The 24,608-nt window shown below is 31.6% G+C and overlaps 1 protein-coding gene across 4 annotated transcripts in view; it reads left to right on the top strand.

The window, feature by feature from the left end:
• Positions 1 to 24,608, top strand: part of LOC126832122 (coiled-coil domain-containing protein CG32809) — a 101,437-nt gene that overhangs the window by 50,818 nt on the left and 26,011 nt on the right. For 3 of the 4 annotated variants that reach the window (XM_050562820.2, XM_050562821.2, XM_050562819.2), the window contains exon 3: positions 11,599 to 11,736. In XM_050562820.2, the coding sequence (XP_050418777.1) occupies positions 11,599 to 11,736 (138 nt within the window). Of the gene's footprint in view, positions 1 to 1,235; positions 1,543 to 11,598; positions 11,737 to 24,608 lie in introns of those variants that run through there. The other variant, XM_050562822.2, reaches the window with a different exon arrangement.

Genomic DNA, 24,608 nt, shown 5'->3' with positions numbered 1-24,608 from the left:
TTCTCAGGACTGATCCCCACATAAAATGGAATGTCAAATTATTGGTCATTGTTTTAAATAGTCAAATTGTGTTGCTTAAATTGAGTCATAGATTATAGGAAATTTCATGGATAACATCATGTTGTACATCAACACATGGTCAAGGTCTGCAACATGTGTCTTGTCCAAATGCATTGTTTGTAAAATTATAATGGTATCTTGACGTTGTGCGGATGGTATTTTATAGATAATAATAATAATAATAATAATATCTTACCCTAATAAAGATATTATTATTATTATTATTATTAGTTAATTAATCTGCATAAAGAGAGTTCATTCCTGTTTCATTGGTATTTTTTAACAGTTACATCAGAATCAATGAATGAAAATTCATAGGACATTGTTAAGTGCCATGGGATGGAGAATTTGATCTGTACCTTTGACACCAATGAAAGTGAAAAAGGAATATTGATAAAGAGATGAGCTAGAATATCTAAACATTGATCTGTAAAACATGAAATGAATTCATAACAATGGCTTAAAAAGAAATATTAAATACTGCCAAGTGTTTATTTGCCAACTTTTGTTTTGTATGTGAAATAGAAAGTTAAAACGTGTAACGATCGTCATTTCAATATCTTTGTTGAAGAACACCTGGATAATATTGCTGACAGCAAAGAAGGAAAGAAAAAAAAATGCCAATAGTACACCCTTCTAATCAATACACATGCATTAAACTAATCCTTTAGATCCATGCGTTTGCATTGTCCTAATTCTGACCTGTTGAACTTTAGACTGTCTGGCAACGTCTGCATCATTATTGGAGAAAACCAGTTCCAAGCAGGTATTGATTCAACAAAAAAATCTATTTTTTTTTTAATGACATTATACTGAATAAACGACAATTGACTTTTGAGTCTGTTTAGCCTTTACTGGTGCCAGTGAAAGACATTATGGAAGGCAACTTGAATTGTTTTGAAAATCAGGACGTATGTAATTGGACTTATAGTGATAAGGGAACTATCTGAAATGGTTAAAGCATATTTTTGTACCACTAATGAAAAGGATATTTGAATATGAAGACAAATTATGATAGACATACTATGATACGAATTTGGAAACATAAGTTCAAGTTATTCAGAATTAATTTATATGGCAGAAAGATGAAGTTTGTTCTGCTAGAAAAACTTTTAGTGTGGTGAAAAGTTTTAGAAGTAGATATATATCTGGTTTAATGAATTCTCTAAATACCATGGATATATTTTGATTGTAAAATGGGTTAGTTCAATGTAAAATTGATCAATGTCGCTCTTTGATCAGTTACTTAGAATGACAGATCGTTGTTTTTGGTGTTTTGGAGTACCTATAGAACGTCATAGCCGTACGACACAAACTCTACCAGCTCACACCCGAACTCGACGGTATCCAGCACGCCCTAACTATCGCAGTATAAATGTTGGAGCCAGTACAAGCCAGGATTCGCCACCTTTAAAAGGAATTCTGAAAAAACCTGCCAGAGGTCGCAGACGTCATCATGGCTATCAACTGCTGCTACATCAGGTAAATTTACTAATAGTTGCATGTTGTGAATGTACGTGTAGGTGCATGAAACTAATTATAAATCAAATCTCAATTTCATAAACATGTACAAGCATACTATGTACAAGGAACTGAGCATGAAGTCATCACAACCATCTTAGAAATTTGATGTCCATCAAATGATGCACAATTTTCAAGGAACAAGCATGGCATGCCACCTGTACTTGAATTAACAGAGCCGTAGTCTTATTTCAAAGAGTGTTGCCCGCAAGAACACGTACAAAAAGATGAGTCGGATTTGGGATCCAGTTCCTGGTTTAAAATATAAGATATTAAAAGTGTTTGAATTAACAATGTCGGTTGAGTGCCACTTTTTCCTCAGTATAAATTTTGCAAAAAAAAAAAGATAGGATTGCGAAAATGTCTCTTAGGAACATATGATTCGGTATCCATTAGCACTGCATCATATTTGATGGAAACCTTTCAGAAATACTTGAACACTCTCATTTTATTCCCTCGAATCTTATCCTCTAGATTTTAGCAAATGCATTTTGCTCATAAAATTCACTTCTTGATCAAAATAATTTGATATGTGCGTACTATTTTTGGAAAACATATTTGATAAGAACTATATTTTTTTAAATATTAAAATGTCACAGAGGATTATTTTTGTTGATTTGAAACTTTTATGAAACTTGTTTTTTAATAATTTAATGTAAGAGAAAAATATTCATGATATTAATTGCTGACATGGTGATCTTCAGGGAAAAATATTAATAACATCTATGTAATCTGAATATTATTGTAATTCAGACTTGTCAATGTTAGATTTTTTACGGTTGTATTATTTGATAGATGTATAGACAATATCATGGGAATACCTCTGACCAGTAAGAACCATTACATAATCAGTTTAGAAATTGTTATTTGAGGTACAGCATTCACTGAAGTAATTTCAACTTATTTGAATTTATTTTGGTTGGCTGATTATCATGTCACTCATACAACTGAACAATGAAATTCCTTAAAGGAGTTAAGTAACATTGTTCAGAATATCAAGCAATCAATTCCCAACAGATCAATATTGTGAAACAACATTCAGACAAACTATTTTGGCTATTTTTTCACATTTTGGTATTTGATTTGAACACTTGATCTCTCGCTTACCAAGAGGTGCACTGTCAAAGCTAGGATGGCTCCTGTAACAATTTGTGCCAAATGAAATATTCTAAGTCATTATTTGCATGCCATTCAATTATTCAATTCTGTTCAAATCATCAATTTTGGTTTTGGGATTGTGTTAGTGCATTTTCCAGATTATTTTTAATCTTTCAAATGAGTTTAGATCAGTGATTTATTTTTGATTATCAATTAATTTCATTAAATAAATACCATTAAATAGTTCAAGTGATCGAGAGAGAGAGAAAAAAAACTGCCATTAGTCTTATTTTACATGGAATATGACAAAATCAGCCTGAAAAGCCCTGAGGCTGGAAGAACTTTTATGACTTACAATCAGAGGAGTGACTCCACTTCAACTCCATCTGAAGAAATTCTTTAATAGGCGTATTCAATAATGGGCATATTTTGATTGGTCGAGTTACAAATCAAAACCTACGATACAGAAGATCAAACCAAATCTTTTAGATTGGTTTCTTTATCAAGACATTTGATTGGCTGTCTAATAAAGATATCAAAGGTATTATTATGATGATGTCACAGTCCCAGATAGAACTTGACTTCAGATGTTAATGGAGTTACCAACCAATTACATGAAATGAAAATAACATCTAAAATATAAAAAAGTGATCACTCCTCATTAATATATAAAATGTAGTGGGTGTCTTGTATGGGGTAGATTATTCTAAATCTTTAATGGATCCCCTGATACAACTTAACTATTGTGTAGGAATTATTTTGATACTTTCACGTTTTGCTTTTCTTTTTATGGAATCTTTGGGGTTTTTTATTATCCCTTAAGATTTATAAAGTAGAGCTGTATTTGTATGTTCTCAAAATAATTCTCATTGATGGTATGATATATTAGATCACTGAGCCTATCATTTGCTGTAGATAAATACCAGTAATCAACATTATCTGTTGATATATCTCAAGATTGTCCATAAAGAATTTTCCTTTTAAGTCAATGCTATTACATTAACTGGCCAACGTCCAGTCTCTTCAATGGTTAATAAATACGATAATATTGATTTTTATATCCTGGCTGGCCATCATCTGTTACATCAGCAGGGTATCGAATGTTCTAACATCAATTTGTACCTCCATTAACTGAAGATCATATTCTATAAATAGACACTGGTCTTTATTAGTTGCTTTTAAGAATGTGAATATTTAGATAGTAATTGAACCACTTATTAAAGCACTCAGTAATTTTTGCGCAGACAACAATTTAATGCCCAATAAAAGAACGAATTTGTATTTTTATGTAGATCAAAATAGGTTAGACAGTATAGATAAACTTAATCTTCGTGTTTCTTAATATTAAGTATTTAGTATTCTTTTTGTTTGAAGAATATCAAAAGTTTGTTCTCTAGTCACAAGCAGTAAAATTATCCTATATTGGTCGAAATTAAAATGCTTTTTTAAATTTATAAACCAATTGATCCTATCCTCTATGCACAGGTTTGCTTCAATGATTTATTTAAAAACCTGAGCTATTTGTGTGACATTTTGAGTATCTGACATGAATTGGATGAAGTTAAGTTTAAACTCTGAGTATCTTGAGTTTTATTCCCAATTGTTTAAAATGAGTTATAAAATCAATATCTATTTTAGATGTCAGGTTGTCCCCACTTTGGATCAGTAATATGAATGGAAGCCATGTTTTTTTTGGGCTATAAAATCCTGTCTCCTAACACAAAATGTTGTCTGATGTCAAGCTATTTCTCGCTACTATAATAAAATCAGGCGCAATAATTATTGATCGTTTCAAATCTCAGATATTACTGATAGAGTTGTGTCCCTTTAATCTCCAAACTTATGTCCTTTTGGTTTGTGTCCGATCAACAGTACTCTCCATTTTTTGAGAGGGAGAGAGAAATAGGGTTTAACATCCACTCAACACAAACTAGGTCATTTTGGGACTAACATATGCTTCAATTTATTTCAATAATCCACTTGCACGGTGAGGTCTTTAGCAGTGGGAGGAAACCAGAGAACCTGGAGAAAACCCACAGGGTTGAACAGGCGACCCTACTCCTTGTCACGTACAACCAGGGAATCGAACCCCCCCCCCCTATTCATTTTTAAACTGATGGTATATTTATGACTTATGTAATGTAGCATATACCTAAAATAGGAAATTATGTATCTTGACTAAGTTGATGATGCATTTTTGTATTCAAATGATAGACAAAATATTTTTATGACAATCACCAATAATAGAAAAATGTAACATTTTGCATTTACTGATTAACTAAATCAATGGATATCCCTAATCATTGACCAATGTTCATGTTATAATATATTTACCAACCCTGTTTTTATAACCCTGTACATTCGTCTGACCATTGATTGGTTTTGGACGCTCTAGTGAGCGACTCAAGTTATCATCTTATTGATACAGTTTTTATGTTCATGAGACAACGAAATCTGGTTGATTATTAATGATTTCTGAAAATGTTGATCTATTTATATTATATACATAATCTTTTATGATTGATATGTTTTCATTCAGTGGACTAGTAATTGCTTCTCCTGATCTTATGATAATTGAATGTAGTTTTTCTGTTTCGCCCCTTTTGCATTCTAATTTCTGCTGACTTTTGTGTAGAGAATGGAAGTAGAGTGTTTGAAGCAATATTTCCTGCCAGATTTTGGTGAATATTTATGATTTTGGGGTAGAAAGATCAGACAAGAATTGTGGAAATCCTGTACAAAAATGGTGTCACAGCCTATAGATTCATTTAACCGAGCGCAGAAAAATGGTGTCACAGCCCAAAGATTCATTTAACTGAATGTTGAAAAAAATCGAAAAGGTCACCCCCCTTCAATATTTTCATCACATGATTGTGACATAAGGGAACTATCTGAAATGGTTAAAGCATATTTTTGTACCACTTATGGGCTCTTTGTGGTTATAAAGATTAAGATCATTGGAATGTTCAAAAGCATGTCATGGATTTAACAATGAAGTCAATGTGGAGCAACATCAGATTTCTGACAGAGTTGTCTCCCTTTAGTCTTCAAACTACCTCAGAACCTATTATAAAGAGTGTCTTTCATCCAAGATGAAATGGAGTAATGGATCAAAAATGAATTAAACTGCACCAACACAGAATAACAGAAAAAAATCATATTTATGTCAAAATTGTCTTGTCACATTTTATATACCTGTACATAAATACATGATTACAATATTTATATCAAATATAATTATATATTTATATCTTTATCTGATGACTCATGCAGGTTGTTGTATCTTTTATCTTGCTTTAATACTTAGAACATTTGGGTTTAGCTGATTTTTTTTTTGTTTTTTTTTTGGTGTTTATCACAGTAAAGCTTTACATTTCCTTATCAGATTACTAGGAAAATAAACACTGACCCAGACACTTTTTGAAGGTTTGAATTGACACAGTTGACAATCCTCTTAATAATTAATACACTATTATAACTACTGTGACTAGTTTATTAAACAATGTACTCTATTGTCTTGGTTAAGAAAATATAAAGCATTTAGTGAAAGGTGTACAGTACATCAGCTCTACTGTGTATGGGTAAACATATTTCTTTGAAAAGCAGTGTGGGAGTGGTGGTTATCTATGTCTTCCTGGCCTCTTGGGTTTTTCTGGGGTTTAGCTGATCTTGAAATGAAGTGTAGGACTGCGTGTTACCTTGACATCAAGAAGGTGATTAAATTCAGGTCATTCTGAGGTTTTTGCATTTGAAAAATAATTAATAACATAAAAAAAGTAATAATTATGATATTATTTTCATGGTATGTTATTATAGTAATGGTTGTTTTGAGTGTATTATTGCATGTGCTATGATAATATATCAGTATGATTTTTATGACTACATGCTGAGTTCATTACATCTTGTCTTAATAGAATTAGTAGTTGTGTAACCAGACACCTGCTTGTTGAATAAGGCTGCGGATAATTAATTGTCAGTTTCTCATAACCTGAGTTTGTGAAATATACATGCTACATGAGTTAATTATTAACATGCTGTTTCTATTTCAGCAATAACTAATGTCAGTTACTTGGTCGTTGAAAACCCAACGGAAACCAGTGTCCACAATTTATTCACATTTAGTAAATATTTATAGATTCAAATATCTGTTGCACAATAGCCGGGCATCAGAAGACTTGGCATTTCATTTCTTTATCTGTCTCTACATTGACAGGTTACTAAATGACCTGTTTCAAACTGGTTGATGATTTGTTCTGACATAAATAATTTTTGAATATAAAATGAGTTAGATTATTTAACATGTCAGTCCAAAGAATTTACTACACACGTGGTCATTTCTCTAGCCGTGAAAGAAGATACTACCAATGGCATGGGCAATAGCCCGTAGGCCTATGTTTATTGTCTTCAACTTTGAATCCATCGGCACATGGCATCATGATAATATAAATTTTGTCTATCTTAATCAAACTGTTTACATTTATTTGTATCTTTGTGTCCTTTTGAGACTGTTTATGTAGTGTTGTTGTTAATAAAATACTGTGAAGCCGTGTCAGTCTGTCGTAACCTCAGTCTGTCGGTACCTCATCACATGGCGGCAGTTTTGGGACGGCAGTTTTGGGACAGCAGTTTTGGGAGTTTTGGGACAGCAGTTTTGGGACGGTTGCTAGTCACCTAAATAAAATAATTTAGCAGGAATTAAGACATTTATATCTTTCTGTGAATTTTATTACAAATGACAAGAGTCTCATAGAGTATTATGTGGTCCTTGGTGAATGTTGTAGCTACCATTCCTTGGTTTGGATGACAGATATAATGATAGGGCTTTATCACTTCCTCTGTGTCTTGTTCATCGATAAATAGTGGATTTAAATGCGTCAATTCATTGTTCATTTTTAAAGGGAAACAAATATAGTTTTTCAGGACAGATTTTTGACCTCACTAAATTTGAACAAATAATTATGGAAGTGCGTAATTATTATGGATGAAAACAGACATGTGGGTGGGTCAGGAGAAACAAACAGTTAATTAACCGCGGCCTAATATATCTTTAATCACACATAGCTACGAATACATTACAAGATCAGTTACATGGGATGAGTACAAAGTTAAACAAATGTTTTAGCCATGAACTCCATACATGTATATCAATTAGAAGTGTTATCAAGTGTTCTGGAAAAAATAGCTTACACTGCCTAATGCATAACTACCATAACTATACTTCAAATGACTATATCACAAAAAATTGTTCATTTACTTAAGCTTGATGTGGTGTTTGGTTTTACTAAGTAGGTATCTGTCCACATTTAAAATTTTAGGTCCATAAGTAAACGTCAGATATATAATTTGATAGTATGCATATTTTTCGGTTTGTAGAAAATTAATATCAAACTTTGAATTTGAATTCTACTTGATCTTTTTTCTGGAATTTTGAATAGCACCATGTCGTTAAACAAAACACTATCATAAATATGGTAGAAAATCTATAAGTGTAGTTTTTTTGTGTAAAAACACTGACATGTAGTTGTTGGAAGCTAATTTTCTGGCGGTGTGTGGTTAACTAAATAAGAAATATTGACAGAATTGTGAATTAAGAAGCATGGTACTAATATGTAATAGAGCTCAGCAGATTCTGAATTACATATAGTATTTCTGTACTAGAATTTAGACTCCACACTAGCAGACGGGTTGTGTTATGTATTTGCATGTTATAAATAGACTCTAGGGAAACAGAATGAACATTGAATTGCGTTATAGCTGGAATCTGGTGGTTGGAGTCGGCAGGTATGACATAACTCCTCACAAATAAACAAATATCGTTACTATCTATTGCTGGCTGCAACTCTTTACAACAATGAGACGATTGTGCTCATCACGTCCGCCAAGTTACAGGAATGCCTATTACTATGTAAGTTTTTGAGCTTTGATTGTTTTGTTTTTGGAAGGTTTGCTGGAACATTGTTTGATTTTTACCTTTTTTTAAATTTTTTTTTTTAATATTTGATTAAGCTGCCAATTTCTGATCATGAGTAATGTTTGATTATTTGATTATAGGGTCATGGTTAGAATCATGACTGATAAACCTCATAGTTAGTGTACGTATGTTTTAAATATAAAAGATATAGATTTTTTTTGCATAGTAGGGCTTATGATATAATTCTGAAAGAAATTTAAGCCTGACCTGTTAGAATAAAATGTGGCATGGAATTTATGCAATCGTTGGCATTTTTTGCTTTGACAGAATACCAGGAATAATATCTTTCATGCACTGTTTATCTCCATAATGAAATTCTGGATCAAATGGTTTAGACCTCGCCTTTAGAGTTGGGGGGTTGGATGGCCGAATGTATCATAAGATCTGCCATTGAGTAAACAGGCATGGTTTCGATTCCCCTGTAGTATGTGACAAGGAGTAGAGTCGCCTGTCCAACCTCAAGGGTTTTCTCCGGGTCCTCCGGTTTCCTCCCACTGCTAAAGACCCCTACACACAAGTGAATTATTGAAATAAAATTGAATCATATGTTATTCCCGAATTGACCTGGTTTGTGTCGAGTGGAAGTTAAACCCCATCTCTGTCTTTCTGTCTGTCTGTCTCTCTCTTTTAGATTTAAGTTGCCATGGGTATCATGCACAAGACAGGGCATGTGTACTACCTGTCAATAAATGCGTCTGACTAAAAGAAAGATGTCTTGTGATGTGCTTATGTACCTAACAGCTTGATTCATTTGGACATTTTGGATTGTCTTATTTACTAATTGTCTATTAACTTAAGTAGAAACTTTAAAACTCGTTATAGTAGATATACGCCCTTTGCTTTATTCTCTGAATAATTTCTTTGTTTCCATGAAAACAATTATTACTCCAGTGCATAGATAAAAAACCAATCAAGATAATATACTTTATGAATCATTCTTCATACATTAGTAGTTGTGCGTTTCGCTTATTGGGACATTTTTGATTGAATATTACTGGAGACCAATCTGACATAGGTTTTGCCAAACAATAAGATGGTTATTGTCTATCCCTATATTTCTTCCAAATCATGTAAGATGGTGTGGAAGGTTGATGATCCAAGTCATCTTATTTATAATTAAAATCTTCTCCATGTTGCCTTATCGTGATAACTGATTTGACCAATACAAGATTATTAAACACCAGGTACATGTATCTAGAATATTAATTAAAAGATTTTTTATTGTAATAACTTGTACCACGATTTGACAGATGAATTATGACATTTATTAAACTGGTGTAGCCCGAGGCTAATACATCACATGTATTTAATGTATTGCAGGTTACTTAAAGAGACATTATAACTACGGTATATCTTATTCTAAAATCTGAACAAAATAATTGATAGACATTATACTAGAATCTTGAAGGTTAAAATAGTTGCCACATCGTTGATTTAGTGATCTCGATCATTCCAGCCTATATTTTGTCAGCTTGGAGCACAAACAAGTATTGCATTATAGTCAGGACAAAATCACATTATATCTTTATTTCATTTTGTTCTGATTTTATAGATCATATCTAAATACATACACATTTAGAATGACTAGACTTTTATTTGAAATATATTAATTGTGAATTCCATATTTTATTATGTAACATACACAATTTTACTAGTCATCTGACAAGTTTTATTATTGTGTCATGTTCTTACATGTTGATTGTAAACAATTAAAATGCAGCTCTTTCAATTATACCAAAATATCATATACTCATATACTCATATGCATAAATGAGTCGATGTCAGCCATTCTCAATTTACATGTGTATGTTTCATCTGATATGTAGAAAATCTGAACAAGTATGAAACGAAACGAAGATATTACATTATTTTATCCAAAGTATATAATACTTGCTTTTCTTCAACATATATTGCCTCTTTAAAATAGAAGCATATGTTGGGTGTGTAGAACAACACATAACCTGCACAAGCATGTAGATGTAAAAAAAAATCAGCTGAGTAACAATTGGTTACTAAAATTAACATGGTAATGACATTGTGTTGATATCCTATGTCATGTAAAAACATGGCTTCCTGAAAAGTCTGTAATTTGGTGTAAATCATGTTTTTGTAAACATGCAGCCAGGTATTAGAATTATGAGAAAATATATTTAGGCATTTTGACAGAAAATGGCAAAAAAGGTAAAATGATTATTATTAAATACTTGGTGGATGGAATTACAAATAACTAAAAAACTACATGTAGTACCGTTAGTATGGTTACCTTGATAAACTAATCTAAACTTGGTACATGTATTAAGATTTTAATGATAATAAAATCATATCTTATTTATCTGGTATATATACATGTATAGGAAGAAAAAAAGTAGGTTAACGTTCAACCAACACAAACTATGTTATTTGGGAGTAACATATGGTATATTTTCATATCAATAATTCAGGTTATTTAGCAGTGGTGGGAAACCTGGGAACCCCCGAGGTGACCCTATTCCTGGGATCAAACACTACGACTAAATGACTGACCTTATGATCTGAATTGCGTGTTTAGTCCACTTATGACTGTCTGGACTTAACTGGAGTCTCAGAAAACCTGCCCAAAATGGTCATTTTGGTGAGTAGGTTTTCATGTAAGGAACTAGAATTACAAAGATCATATGTGTACATGTTTTGGGAGCTTTTTGTTATTGGAAATTAAGTCAAATTGTTCAATGTTTTACCAGAATAGATTTATTTTCACCACCAGAAATGAAGACCCATTGTATGGAGACTCGTATCACTCAATATGAAGAAAGAAAACAAACGTAAATTGATTAAAGAAGAGGAAAACATTGATTAACAATTAGCCTACACACATAATCACAGGATCGTGTGGGACCTCAAATTGTTAATTTATTACAACTCAGTCTGCAGGCTAATATTCATTATTTTTGTTTTGGGGTGTTTTTCAGGACCCTGAGGATAAACGAGCAGCATTTATGGAATTACTTGCTCACAGATATCCAGCATATGCCGACAGGATCTATTGCGGCACACAGGGTGAACGGATTTATAGCGGAACACAAAGTGAATTATCATATCCTATTAAGGTAAGGAGAAATATTATAGGAATGAAATATTCAATTTCAGGTCAAAAGTACATCAAATATATTAATGGAAGACATGGACATCTCATAATATACATAATACTGCTTGAGCATTATAATGTACATTATAATATTTGATATGAATTGGGATCACTCCTACTTGGTATGGGGGATCACAGTGACTAAGACGCTGGCTCGCTAGCCTGGAGGTCAGGAGTTCGATCCCTGCACTGGCCGAAAAAGTTCATCCAGATTTTCTGGCGTGGTTCCACTGTGTCAGTGATGCAGGACGGAGGGCCTGACAAGGACAGCTGTCTAGTCATTCGAATGGGACATCAGCCTCACTGTTGGCTTGTTGATACTGCCCGCATTACACATGTATACATTATTGATACTGCCTGGCATTACATACTTTGTACATGACATTTATATACTGCATTACACATACATTACTGACTTAATTTACATATGTATATATTATATTATTTAAGATTTATATATCTATAGTATTATACAATATTGATACTGATATCTATAGTACTATACAATATTGATACTGATATCTATAGTACAATACAATATTGATACTGAGTATATATGTATTTAAGATTTATATAATACTATACAATATTGATACTGTGGAAGTGAGGACTAGCGCATTATATACATGAATCTACAGTGTACAAAGCAAAATTTTATTTTTAAGAAATGAATAAAACATATAATATATAAGCCATTAATCTCACAGTTTGTGTCTGTAAACTCTTGAAAAAGGTGATATATATCATTATTCACAGGGCGTTTAAAAATTATTTTCCTTCAAAAGATAGAAACCCTACTTTTCACAACTTTTCAAGACCAGGCAGTAAAATAAATGTATTCTTAGAAGCAATTCAAGATGTCAGCCATATTAAGATCTACGTCTTCCTTGTGACATTTAAGACAAAGATGTCATCTATTGTGTCTGATCATTAAATTTTAAAATAAACTTTTGACTTACAGCTGTGTTTTAAAGATTGCTGACTATTCTCGTGCAGTTAATTTTCTTAGGGATACATTTAAGTGTAGCAATGAATGAATTAGCATCGGCAATTTACCTGAAAAATTAAATTATTTGATTGAATTTCTAGGTTTAAAATTAGTCTCTCAGTTTTATGTCTTATTTCACATTTTACTTAAAGGGAATGTGAAATGTAAGATGGATAACAGTATTAAAAAATTTTGTTGAAGTATACAAGTTTGTTGGAAGTTATTTTTTGTACAGATTATTTTTTTATTAGAGGATTATTTCCTTATAACCCCGACTGTATCACTGAGGTCTGTCCCAACTTAGTACCATACTTCACGTTTAAATCATCACAAGTGATGCTTAATGAATGGCTATACCATAATCCTTTAACAAGTCAATATAAACTTGACATTTTAGTATCATTAGTCCTTGTAATAGTTCTTTGATCCTACAGCACAATATATACAACCATTAGCAGATTTATCTGAAATAACATTACAATATCAGATTTTCTGATAATAATCATAATACAACTCATACAGTATCTTTCTTCAAAGAAATACACCTTTAATAGAGAACAATTTGATTAAAGTTTGGTGTTTGAAATTTGATTTTTTTCCAAAATACATGATGTTTTGAATAACAGCAAACTTTTTATATACTGTTGAACTGTTGACGGGTTATCAAAATAGAGAAAACAAAAAATCACCTCTAAAAAGTTTCCCCTTTGGTCAACTTTGTGTAAAACTTGTTAAGATAAATCAAACAATCGAATCCAAAGGTCTTTTATTTCAATTTTTCGTGGTTCGACACTTTTTGTCATTCTATTGAGTTTCATCTGTGGTTTGAAGTGTGACATGATCACGGTTGAGCGGATGTGAACAGTGATGAGAGGACAGCAATTGGTTTAATTCTCCATTACTTCAGTAAACTTTGAACTATTTAGTGTTGTGTTTAATAGGACAGGTAGATGTTAATGTTCATATTTATATCAAGAACAACCTAGAGGGAAGGTTGTGGATTATTAACTACAAGTTGTGTGTATTGTAACCAATTCACAAACGTTGACATGTTAAGATGAAAATATTATTCTAACCGTATTCTATTGTTGGATTTGTTGTGTTAAGAGGTATTCTAGTTGGATTTCTTTTTTTTTTACTGCATTTTTATTATAATTTTTGACGATGTAGAAAAGTTCAGTGTTCACAAATATTAAGATGTTATATGATTGTATCTGACTTTTAGCCATGTGATGATGTAATGTTCATTGGAAAGAGAATTTTTACCATAGTGAGAAATATTAAGATGCTATCTAATGCAGTCTCACTTTTGGCAATGTGAGAAGTAATGTAGTAATGTTCATTAAAAAGAGTATTTTTGCCATTGTGAGAAATAATTTATGATTTTTTACAAAGTCCAAAAAATAATTTAGGTAAAGAAAGTATTCTATTGTATTTCATCACTGGTTTTATTTAGAATATCTATTTAGAGAAGTTTTAGTTGTTTTAAGAAAGAGTTTGGTTTTAATTAAATGTTATTATTGTGAGTAATGATAATGTGTGTAATGTTTAGTACACAATTTTACATACATTTGACGATTTATAATGTTTGTAGGAGTACACATTTAGAGGTTTTCTTAATGGATGATTTTAGATATTAACTTTTAGCTGCAATTGGTATGTTGTTGAATCAACATATAGGATCTATTTAAAGTTGCTTAAGGATGCGTTATGTAAGATTTAGATAAAGAGCTCTGCGTTCATGCTATAATAGTTCAAAAAAGTATAATACAAAATGAATATATTGAAAATTTCATTCAAATTACTTTATTCTGAGCCAAGTTATCACTGTTTTTAGTTTTGACAAGACGTGTGTATTGATTGTGTATTATTGTAACCAAGGTAATGGTATATTCGAGGCTAAGCCTCGCTACCCCATTTTTGAATTGAATCACTAAATGGCCGAACCGTTCTAATCTAGTTAAAATCTTGAGTATCCAATGGCATCGAGAGTTGATTATGGTCTTGGCATGTTAATACATGTCTAATTCATAATTTATATAACATTTAAGGCCTAAAGAAAGACCTGCAATAGGTAAATTTAGTTCTTGAATGCCTGTTAAAGGACTGTGATTTACATTTTTTGGACGATATCTAATTTTCACAGCTTCACACTAAAATGTTCTAAGATTGATTATGTTAGGCCTACATTTTAAAAAAAAAAGAAAATTAAAACATCAACAGTAGATCTAGATAATCTCCCGGCATGTTGTCAATCGAACGGAAAAGAGGCCCATCGAATGACTCAATATTTATTGGTGGTACTGCAATGAAATAGTGATTGCAGCAAAATTTTTAGTTAATCATATTTTAAACACTGAATGAAATTGAATCATTTTTGGATTGATATTGCTTTAAAGGCTCAATACCACTCCTGTTGTAACTGAATAATATGTCCCAATTTTTATTCTGGTCAACAAATTGTACTATTTTACAATATTCCAATTAATTGATGATACAAATTTCATCTTAACACACCTAATTTAAAAAATTGGAAAAGTTCAACTAAATGATTTGAAAAGCCTGACGTAAAGCTTCTCAAATGTGACTTGGATTTAAAAATATTTTTGAACCCTTTGGACAAGTAAAATAGGATTTAATGTATAATTTACACAACAGGTAGGACACTAACACATCTAGTACTTAGAATAAGGCTATTTTTTATTTTCTGGAGCTGTCAAGCCAGCAAGAGTGTTATTGTCCCTTTAAGAGATACCACTTTCACAATATTGTACTTTGCTAAAAAAAACCCCAAAAAACACTCAGTATGATCAGCGCCTTTAATGACATACTGTGCAGAATTATTTAAGCCTCTCTATTTTTTCAGGCTCGATTCCAAATTCTTATAGTTGCATCATTGCCATGTTTCCAGTGATATTTTTTATATATTTGTGTATAGTATTTTGATCTATGTTGTTGTAAATATACTGATTACAGAAACAGGATGTTTAGCTTATAGAAGTGTTTACGCTATCTGTCTGAATAAGCTTTTAAGGAGAGTACAGCTATATGAAGATTGTAATCTTATAGAATACAAAAGAATGAACATACTGCTAGTGTATTATTTATTTACTATAAATATGTGATTATTAACTATCAAGTTAGTTTTTAACGATATTATTAGTGATCTCGCCTAGAATTACAGTCCAGGTTCTTATCAGGTGCCTTGTACAAGATAGGATATGCTTACTCCTTTTAGAACACCCAATATCACTCTCCATTTAAAAAATCACAGCAATGAGATTAGTAGTTTGATTTGAGATTAGAACTAAAAATTAAATACAAGATATATCTGTTTCCTCAAGTACAAATTTGTCAGTACATTCTGAAGTAGTTGAATTTATAAATTTGAACATTATATTATGTAAATTTTCAGCAACCTGTCTCCTTAAGAAAGAAAGGATGCATTCATCAAAAACATGTGACTCAATCTTTGAATACATTATTTTGTTTAAGTGTTTGATCAGCTTGACTTAACTTGTACCTGCAAAATCTCAATTAAATAAAGTTTCATCTTAAAGTAAGAAGGAAAAATCATACTGAATAAAATTAGTTATTTCTGTATGTGAGGCTTTGAGAGCCCTTTATTCTAATTCCATGTAACTAACTATCAGAGGGATTGTGATACTCTAATACATTTTTTAGTGAAAGACCCTATAAACTGTCTTGCCTATTATTTCCAAACGGCTTGAGTTGAAACTTTTAAACAAGGTCAATAGTCTATATGGCATTTGATTTATCATGAGAGAGCCACAGTAGCATAGTGAATAAGGCGCTGGCACACTAAACAGGGGGGTTTGGTGTTGTCCGAGAGTGGTTTTCCCTTGTCAGTGGTGCAGGACAGAGGACCGGATAAGAAACAGTGTCATGTGCATGTAACAGAACCAATGACGGTTAGAATTCGTAATAACAATTAAGTCTGTAGCAATGCTGTCTGGGCAAAATGACCCTCATAGCATGGTGTATGCCTGTCTTTATTAGCCCTGTTAGTTCAGAAAAGTAAGACTTTAATGTTAAACTAATTTTCATTTTGCTATTTTTACTGGGACATGTCCTTTAATGCAATGTTTATAGAGAGTGATGCATGCTGACATAAAACTTGCTTATTTCTGTGACTGGTACTCTTTATTATTAATATGATATGTACTAGGAGGTAATGTATGTATCTACTAGGGGGGAAATACAATGTTTATCATTTTTGCTTGAATGACTTATAAACAAATGTAGGTAATAAATTAGTTCTTATACACAGTATATATACCTGGTTCTAATAAATAAATATGTGCATATACATTAAATGGCTAGATTTTACATCTATCAAAAACTCCAGAAGTTGAGATATAACTGATTCATATACAGAGCTTAATTGCCCTGTCACTAATCAAAATAACATGTGTTTGTTGTTTGTGATGTCTGTATATTGTGTATTGTCCGTAGGTTTGTCTTGTGTAATTGTTTGTGTGTTGTGCACTCCCCTTGCACTTTATTACTAATATTGGATCAACTCATCAGTTAAATACTTTATTTCAGACCATACATAACAAAAAACATTGACCTTGAGGATTTAATTAAGCAGATTAATTTGATTTTTAAATTCACCTGAAAAGTTCAAATAAACCCTTTCTAATAATATATGGCACATTCAGCTTGTTTTTATTTCCTATCTAGTGCATGAAGCTTATATAATATGAATTTATTTGTACGTCATATAACAGATTTCTAATAGAAAAGATTATTGTTAGATAGTAGGTATTTCTTGTCTAGTCGTATGAATAAACACAAAAACCAGGTCTGTATGTCATATAACTCTTTTGTGATGTAGATATTGGTTTATGTTATGCTATTCACGTCTGCATATAGAAGTGTTTATTTATGTTGACATGGATTAATATTTGAACAGTTGGATCTATATTTTGATGTTTTCATATATTTGGGTTGTGATTTAACATTGAATTGTAGTAGTTTGATTCAATGATTGAAAAAGAAATTGAAATAGTATAATTATTAGTTTATGATGTTTGGTTTAATCAGGTGATCTGTGATGTATGCTGATGTGATTGGAATATATTTTTATTGGATTAGAATATATTTTAAAGTTCCAAAATTCTGTGTGAAGAAATGACATGACAGTAATCTATGTTGTTAATGGAAACATATGCTGAAATATATGATAGAGAAAAAGGACAATTTATGCTGGGTAACGCATGTTTCAGACAACATTTGTAACTTATTGGGACATTGGCTGTGTATCTTGACACTTTAAAAATGTTGAATTTACAGAAGACCAAAAAGGAAAGTTAATACTTTTGAGTTTTAATTCTAAATACATATATGTCAAGAGTCGAGACAACGAGAATTCATGTAAGAAATGGAAAAAATCTATTTGCATATATTTTATAGAAACATAAACATTTTGAGTGATTTATGTGGTTATGCAAATTCTTAGACAAGTAAATTGAATATTAGAATATGCATTAGACGTAATCTGTATTACAAAGAAATTCATTGGACTTTTCTATACCAGGTATCCAAAAATAATTAGCAGACCTAGACGTGTGCTCAAATTAGTGTTGGCTATAAGACAGTGTGTGAATTTATAATGAATTCCCTGCCCAGAATTTTGAAATGATTGACCTTCAAACTATGAAGGTCAAACAATTAAAGGATTAGATTAACTGAGAACATACAGAAGGATTAGTTTTAATTCAAGGATTATTGTGAATGTTTAAAAAATTACAGAAACCATGAATGAAACGGAAAATATCATTTGGAGAGATTATTCGGAGGTAGGTGAAATATGTTTTTGATTAATAAGATTGTGATGGGCATGGTTGTGGGTTAGAAGATACTTCTCCAATTATTGGGGGTTTGATCAAGTGATCTAACACATGTGCTTTTGATATAGTGTCTGTCATTGAGCCAAGTGGTGTGGTTTCAATCCCAACCTAGTACATTAAAAGGAGTAGGATCACCTGCCCAACCTTGTGTCTTTTCTCTGAGTCCTTCGGTTTCCTCCAAATCATAAAGACCCCTACATACAAGCAAATTATTGAAATAAAATTGTACAATATGTTACTCCGAAAATGACCTGGTTTGTGTGGAGTGGATGGTAAACCCTCCACAAACACCACCACTATGTGTTTTAAGACAGCTTTATATTATAATGAGTTTCTCACAGCCTATTTTAACCCGATAACCCACACCTAATTAGAACAGATTTTTTAATATTCATAATCTGATGTCGATCCAAACAATAATATGTAGTTATATTAAACGATACTGTCATCTAATATTCAAAAATAAACAGATGGATATTGATTTTAAACATTCACGATTGTTCATTTCAATAAAAAATGCATTATGTAAGATTTAGATAAAGAGCTGATAGTTCTCGCAATAATAGTTAAAAAATAGATAATGAAAAGGGAATATGTTGAAAATTTCAGTCAAATTTGTAGTCTTGATTGTCATTGCTGTCATTGTTACAATAATAAACAAAGTCTTGATTATCCATTTTTGAATTAAATTATTAACTGGCAATCATGTTTAGATCTGTTGAAAATCAAAGCCATCCGATGGTCTAGAGATTTGATTATGGGCTTAGCATGTGAATAAATGTCTAATTAATGATTTACATAACATTTGACGTCAAACGAAAGATCTTCTTTAGGCAGATTTAGCTCTTACATAATGTATCTTTATATTGATTATTCAAAAAACATTTTAAATAAAATCGATTTTCATATTGACCACCACCACAAATATACTATGCCCTGACTGCATCATGCCATGATTTTCAAATAAAGGAACTACTTAACTAATAATATAGAGAGCGACTTATTAATTTAAAAGGGCAGAATCCCTTAAATTTTAATGTTGATATTGATTTCATGAAGCAATGGTAGGAATTGTGCAATCTTTTTATTTCAAATGACAATCTGGGAAAACTTAAGATCTGGATTAATTAGCTGTCAAGATATTGCCATTTGAAATGCTATTTTGAGGGATCATGTGATCATTAAATGTAATTGCCACAATCAGGTTAAATACTTTCGCTATCACTGTAGACCATTTCATCTTTCAACTGCCAAAAAAATGGTTTTGTTAGAAAACAAAAAGTACTACTTAGTACTAAATACATATTTATTATTTACTCACATAAACTCATTAAAGTCTGGTAAAACTTATTGGCAGACGTACAAAGAAAGGGGAGATAATTTTTGTCTTGAGTCAGATTATTTTTATGATTATCTGACAATTGTTTTCTTTGATCTCCAAACATTTTGTAGATACTAGAATTTTGGGTCATTTTTGGTTTGGAAATTTATGAAACCACAGATGCCTATCAAAAAGAATGTTGGGTTCTTTGCCAAAGAAGTTTGAAATTTTGTACTGGAATAGGCCGCTACTTGTCATATTGGAAAAAAATGTCATTTTATGTGGGAAAAGGTGGTGTAGAATACCTACAGAAATCTGGTATCATTGTAAGTCAAGGTTTTGACCCTGGGTTTGTATTGGACAAGGAGTGGGGTCCTCTACCTAACATCACAGGTTTTCTCTAGGTTTCTGCTCATTTCTAAACACCCATGCACACAAATGAATTATTGAAACAAAAATATACCAAAATGACCCAGTAGTGACTAGTGGATATTAAACACCATTTCTCTCTTTTGTATGCCGGTTGAATCTGGTTTCAAAATTAAAAAAAAAAAAAAATTAGATTTTAAATTTGGTTTGAAAACAAAAGTACATTTAAAATTGTTAGCTATGAGAAGATGTAAGCAGTATAACTAAATACATGAATGCACTAAAGGACTTAAAATTTTATTAAAAAGATTTTGTTTTTAGAAATTTGTCTAAATCAACATCTGACCACCATTTAAATTTAAACACGTTTGATCTTGAAAAATAGGAACACCTCACAAAGGATAACAACTTTAATTTGAGAAAAAAGGATGGGAGGTGATAAACTACAAAGGTTAACAAGTACACATTTTTATACAGATTATATTAAATTAAAATGTCAGATGGAGAATAGAGTAGTTTTATTTGGTGGTGAATGGCTTTTGTCTAACATCTCAGATTAAATTAATAGAAAATATTTTTTTTTACCAAAGAGTGAGTCAGATTTAGGATGAAGATGGATATTTTATCTGGTTATTGTTGTATTGATTTTGTGGTTTAATAATTTGTAAAGGTGTGAGAATCTGTATCTAATTATAGGAAGACCATAATCTGGATTTCTGTATTTGTAGGCTGTTAAAATTATAAAGCTGTTTAAAGCCCCAACATACCCATGTTCCTGAAGCAACGACCGCAAGTTTTACAACATCTAGACGTTGCTATACTGGGTCTGCAATTCCCGAACTCATGGCCACGTTATCTCCCTTGAATGTAGACATGTGAATGATAGCGTCCAATCAGAGGTTGTGACACAAACACACTCAAATCAAACATGGTGACCTCCACTGAAACCTTGACATTGAACGAACCTTGAACTTTGCATAACAATAGCCTTTGCTTAAAATAGTAGGCTATACTTTTGACATACAATATGTATGAACGATGTAGCTTATTGTGCCTTTAAACAGGTTATTTACTTTACTGCATGAATGAGAACTTATAATAAAATTTAATTAACTTCTCATAAAGAAAGATGACTTAAGATTTTAAAATGAATCGATTCAAGTATTAGAACCTGATTAATTTTCTTTTATGATATAAATAGTAATGATCTAAGCATACGAATCAGTTGGACAATGGCAGTATATTTATTCTTTATTTAAAATAACAAAATCATATTCTAGATTACCAAGAAGTAACTGAAATATTTTCAGATTACTTTCAAGAACTGAAACAGTTTTGATACATATAGGTAGTATGCCACTTCTTATAAGAATCTTCTCATTGCGCAAGTTTACAAACAAATTAAAGGGGTACGGTTGATTTGAGTGATGTTGAAATATTTCTTCATTGAATTCATGGGCTTGACATAACTTCATACTTCGGATCCATGATAATAACCTTGGTCAAAATTTATCAGCAATTAGTCTAAATTTAATGAAATTCTGCCAGTCATGTTTAAAAATAAATATTCCTGGAAACTCAGAACTATATTTATGTGTCTTCAAGTCAGTAATTAATGTTGACTCAATTGAGCAATGGGCAATGGGCCTCCTCACACGCGTTGATAGATGGGATTTGATACTATAATTTACAGTAAAGATGAAAAATCTACAGTGCCACCATGTTTCTATGTGCTGTAATTTGGGTATTGAGAGCTTAAAGCTATATAGCCCACAGAGTCTGTTGAGAAAAGCTATGTCATATTAATTTCTAAACACATCCATGTCTCCCTGCATAAATATCAAATTCTAAAGTATTTCTGGGTAAAATAAAAATCTTCATTTTACTGTGAACAAACATGTATCTATATGGACTCCAAAAATTGTATGTTTATACATAACATCTTATCGATTTGGTATTATTATCCTTTCAGTATGGTATAAAGCTGTAATTTGTTTCTGTCATAAGAACCATCTAATTGACGTTATGAGTTGTATAACGAAGCTTTGTAGAAATTTTAGCCCACACATGGAAATTAGATGTCTTCTTTCTTCATGATTTATAGACATAATACTGTTTTTATCACCTTTTCCGCTTAGTTATAATTAATTATAATAAATCATTTAAGACAGCCTGCATTATGTTATGTCCATGAGTTGTATTAAAGGAACAATATAATAGGTTAAGAGGGGGTGGGGGAGAAAATTGTAGAACTTGTACAGGATAAATGAGTACACTTATAGAAACACACCTACAAGGTTCTTGATGTTTGCCTGGTCACACAAAAAACGAAAATGGTGACGCTCCTTATACCGGTGGTATTTGTAACAATTTTGAAGAATTTTTGAAATCATTTCAGACAGGTTGAATATTTTGAGCTGAAACCTCAGACAAGGTAAAGAGGATATTTCTGTCTGTTTTGGCCTTTGAAATCAATTTACACTATATTATACTTTGTATAATCTGGCACTGCTGCTTGTCCCAGATTTCATCATGTACCTGTTGATAAAAGGTGGTTATGGAATCCAAATTAAGTGCCAAAATGTGAAGAAATAACCCAAATATTAAAGTTTCAACTCAAAACATTGAACTGTTTGGAATTGATTTGTTTAACAGTGTCATTTAAGGAATTAGTGATTCACTAACTAATCAGGCGGTCACTAATTTGATCATGGCGCTGGCCTGGAAACTTCCTTGGACTTTTTCACCGTGGTTCCCTTGTCAGTGGTGAAGGATAAATGGCATTTAAGAACAATGTCAGGTTGTTCGGATAGAATGTTGTAAAAGTACAAGATGGTGTGTGTGTCCATCTTCATTAGCCCTGGGTATTGCAGAAAAGTAAGATGCTAAACCCCACACCCTTACTTTTCGTTTTAAGGAATTCCATTGTTCAATTGTATAAATGGCTTGATAATCATGATGGGATATACTTACCACAACACATGACTATCCAGGGACTTCAGAAAGGCATGGAATTTGGGGACTAAAATATAAGGGGTTTAAAGAGTTTTCCACACAAACAACTGAGACAACTCCTTTAACCAACTTTAACTAGTCTTAATGTATATATTACATAAATACATCAAAACTTTTCTTTTTCACATCATTTTCCTTATATTGCTTATTTATTATGCAGATTATATTCAAAGTGAGTTTGTTAGTAATTTGATCACTGTATGTAGCATTGGATATGATATTTGATATTACTTGAAAGTAAATTATTAACAAAATTTTCTAAAACATTTCTATGTAAAATATCCTGCTACGCTCGTATCTCAGGATGACTATGGAAATCAAATTATTGCTCAGTACTTTAAGTTTAGGTTTGTGTCTATTGAAGTGACCCTATTGTTCTTTCATGAAGAAATTACTTTGTGATCAGTATATGTTAGAGATGAAGCTTTTGTGCTACAATGCAGTCATTTAAAGAAACTTTGATAGTGAGAAATGCAAGCAACCTGCTGGGAAATTTTGGCAGATATCACCAGAATGATACTATTTAAAACAGCAACAAAAAAAAACAAAACTTGATTCATTGTTAAAGGGTATATAGGCCATTTTCAAATGTGCGTAATTTCTGCATATAATTTGAACAATAGTGTCCATCTTGAAATAAAGAGATGGGCACCGAATGTATCCCAAGTTGTATAAGCATTTTAAAACAACTTGGAAGTCGGAAACACCATTTCTTCCAGAAATAACTATACAGCACATGTAAATGTAAGAGTAATTAATGATGACTAATACGGGAGTTTAACCTGAACTATCTGTAATTCTATAATCAATTACCGTAGTTAATACAATGAATACACCTTTACTATTTCTGATGGGATCTTGTGCGATTGAGCTGCCAGATAGAGATTATATAAAGATTTTTTAAATATTTGGTAATAATGATGTGTACGGTATTTCACTGATATATCAGAATTACATGCTATTAATGGAGAGACTATAAGAGTAATCCTATTACATTTAGACTCGGATTAATTGTCAGTGAACAATCTATCATGACAATAAACATGCAAAAGTCTCAGAAACTGGTTCACCTAAAGACTTTTGCAGACCTTAAAGAGGCATTTCCATGCTCGTCAAGAAAATAAATGTGATTAATTTGGAATAATTTCATATTCAAAATAACTTTCACACAAATAATAAATATTCAAAATAATATTAGACTTAATTCGACTCACTTGAATATTCAAACTTATAATGATGCTATAGAATTATTGTATGAGTAAAAA

Source organism: Patella vulgata, chromosome 9 (genome assembly GCF_932274485.2).
Source record: "Patella vulgata chromosome 9, xgPatVulg1.2, whole genome shotgun sequence".
NCBI lineage: Eukaryota > Metazoa > Mollusca > Gastropoda > Patellidae > Patella > Patella vulgata.
Note: the sequence above shows the minus strand (reverse complement) of the source record. Positions and strands in the feature narration are given on the sequence as shown.